This window comes from Peromyscus californicus, unplaced genomic scaffold (assembly GCF_007827085.1).
Source record: "Peromyscus californicus insignis strain IS unplaced genomic scaffold, ASM782708v3 Scaffold_19__1_contigs__length_69161282, whole genome shotgun sequence".
NCBI classification, from domain to species: domain Eukaryota; kingdom Metazoa; phylum Chordata; class Mammalia; order Rodentia; family Cricetidae; genus Peromyscus; species Peromyscus californicus.
In genome coordinates, this window is record NW_026294491.1 from 304,723 (window position 1) to 306,761 (window position 2,039).

At 41.9% G+C, this 2,039-nt stretch overlaps 1 protein-coding gene across 1 annotated transcript; it reads left to right on the forward strand.

Annotated features, from left to right (window-relative positions):
* The first annotated feature begins 879 nt into the window (after positions 1-879).
* LOC128113971 (olfactory receptor 2B6-like) lies at positions 880-1,824 on the forward strand. Its single transcript, XM_052743812.1, has one exon. It carries the CDS (start codon positions 880-882, stop codon positions 1,822-1,824), a length of 945 nt encoding a protein of 314 aa, XP_052599772.1.
* The last annotated feature ends 215 nt before the right edge of the window (positions 1,825-2,039 follow it).

Here is a 2,039-nt window from a genome sequence, read left to right on the forward strand (position 1 = left end):
TAAATGATTGTATAAAGGAATTGCAAGATTTGAATGAGGCAACTGAGGTGGTAGACATAGTAAAACTAGTAAATCATACCTCAGACTATGGGAGGCAGAAGGGAAGTGTGTACATTTCTGTGTGCTGATAATAGAGAGAAATTAGAAACTCATGCACAGGTTACATAAGGGTATAAGTATTTGAAACTCTGGTATTTCTTTAAAATTAAAAGTCCAAGTTTATATAGATATTTTTAAAAAGCACATTCACATCGTACAAATATCTTAGGCCTTAAGTGCTGGGAGCTTGCTCAGATGTTCTGCATCCTCCCCTGTGATGCTTTCTTTTTCTTCACAGGATGGGCACTAGAGCTTGGAAAGAACAAAAGAAGTCCTGACACGCCATCTTCTTATCACCCAGGTTTTATGAAATGTTCCAGGTCCATGAGGTTCCTGGAATCATTCTCACCATGAGAAAGATGGATGTGCCAAAGTGCCTCAGCTCTGCCTGACACAGATTAATTGCACTCTATACGCTGTCATTAGGTCAAGTGGTTTGGAGGAAGCTCTGTCTTCTCTAAATTTGTGTTAATCTGTACTATGTTGTCACTTCTAAATGCCCATGTCATGTACAGCCAATGATAGAACTGATGAAGCATTTTAAAACTAAATATACCAAAATTCAGAGAAGAGCTATCTTAAATTAACCAGTCATTAATTAAGCAACATTCCCTGGGTACATGGCTGATCTTTCAATATTACAACTATGTTTACACAACATTGTAAAGAAAGAAAATGGGAATTTTTATCTTAGCATGTCTCAGTTGTTTCCTCTTAACTAAATGATGCCCATCTCTGAAATTGGAGGTTGTAGCTATAATTTTACCTGCTAATACTAATATGTGGACCAACAACCAGAGCTTGATAGATGACTTCATCTTGTTGGGATTTTCCGACCGGCCTTGGCTGGAGACACCTCTCTTTGTAATTTTTCTGGTGGCCTACATCTTTGCCTTATTTGGTAATATCTCCATTATCCTAGTTTCCCGACTAGACCCCCAGCTTGACAGCCCCATGTACTTTTTTGTCTCCAACCTTTCTCTTCTGGACCTCTGCTATACTACCAGCACTGTCCCACAGATGTTGGTCAACCTTAGAGGGCCAGAAAAGACCATCAGTTATGGTGGCTGTGTGGCCCAGCTTTATATTTTCCTGGCCTTGGGCTCAACTGAATGCATCCTTCTGGCCATCATGGCCTTTGACCGTTTTGCTGCAATTTGCAAGCCCCTTCACTATCCCATCATCATGAGCCAGAGACGGTGTATTCATATGGCCACAGGGACCTGGATTAGTGGCTTTGCAAACTCCCTTGTGCAGTCCACTCTCACTGTGGTAGTCCCAAGGTGTGGACAGAGGATAATAGACCATTTCTTCTGTGAAGTCCCAGCCCTTTTGAAACTAGCTTGTACTGATACAACTGTGAATGAAGCCGAACTCAATGTTCTTGGAGCTTTGCTGCTCTTGGTGCCACTCAGCCTCATCCTGGGCACCTATGTGTTCATTGCTCAGGCAGTGCTGAAACTCCGCTCTGCTGAAAGTCGGTGGAAGGCCTTTAATACCTGTGCATCACATCTGCTGGTGGTCTTCCTATTCTACTTCACAGCCATTAGTATGTATGTCCAGCCTCCCTCAAGTTATTCTCATGATAGGGGCAAGATCATGGCTCTGTTCTATGGCATCGTTACACCTACACTCAACCCATTCATCTATACTTTGAGAAACAAGGATGTGAAGGCTGCCCTGAGGAGGGCACTGACGAAAGAGTTTTGGGTCAAGACAAGATAATAGCTGAAGAAAAACAAAAGGAGCAAAAATAGACAAATTTGCCTCTCAGAGAAGATCTCAACTTGGAATTCATCAGGGAACCATCTAACAGATGCCAGAGAGTTCACGAGAGTAACTGGACTGAGAAGGAAACAATCAACTCTTGGTTAAACCCATACTGCACTGAGTTATTTATAAAAGTGCAATAACTTCCTCATTGTTACAATAACGTTGAG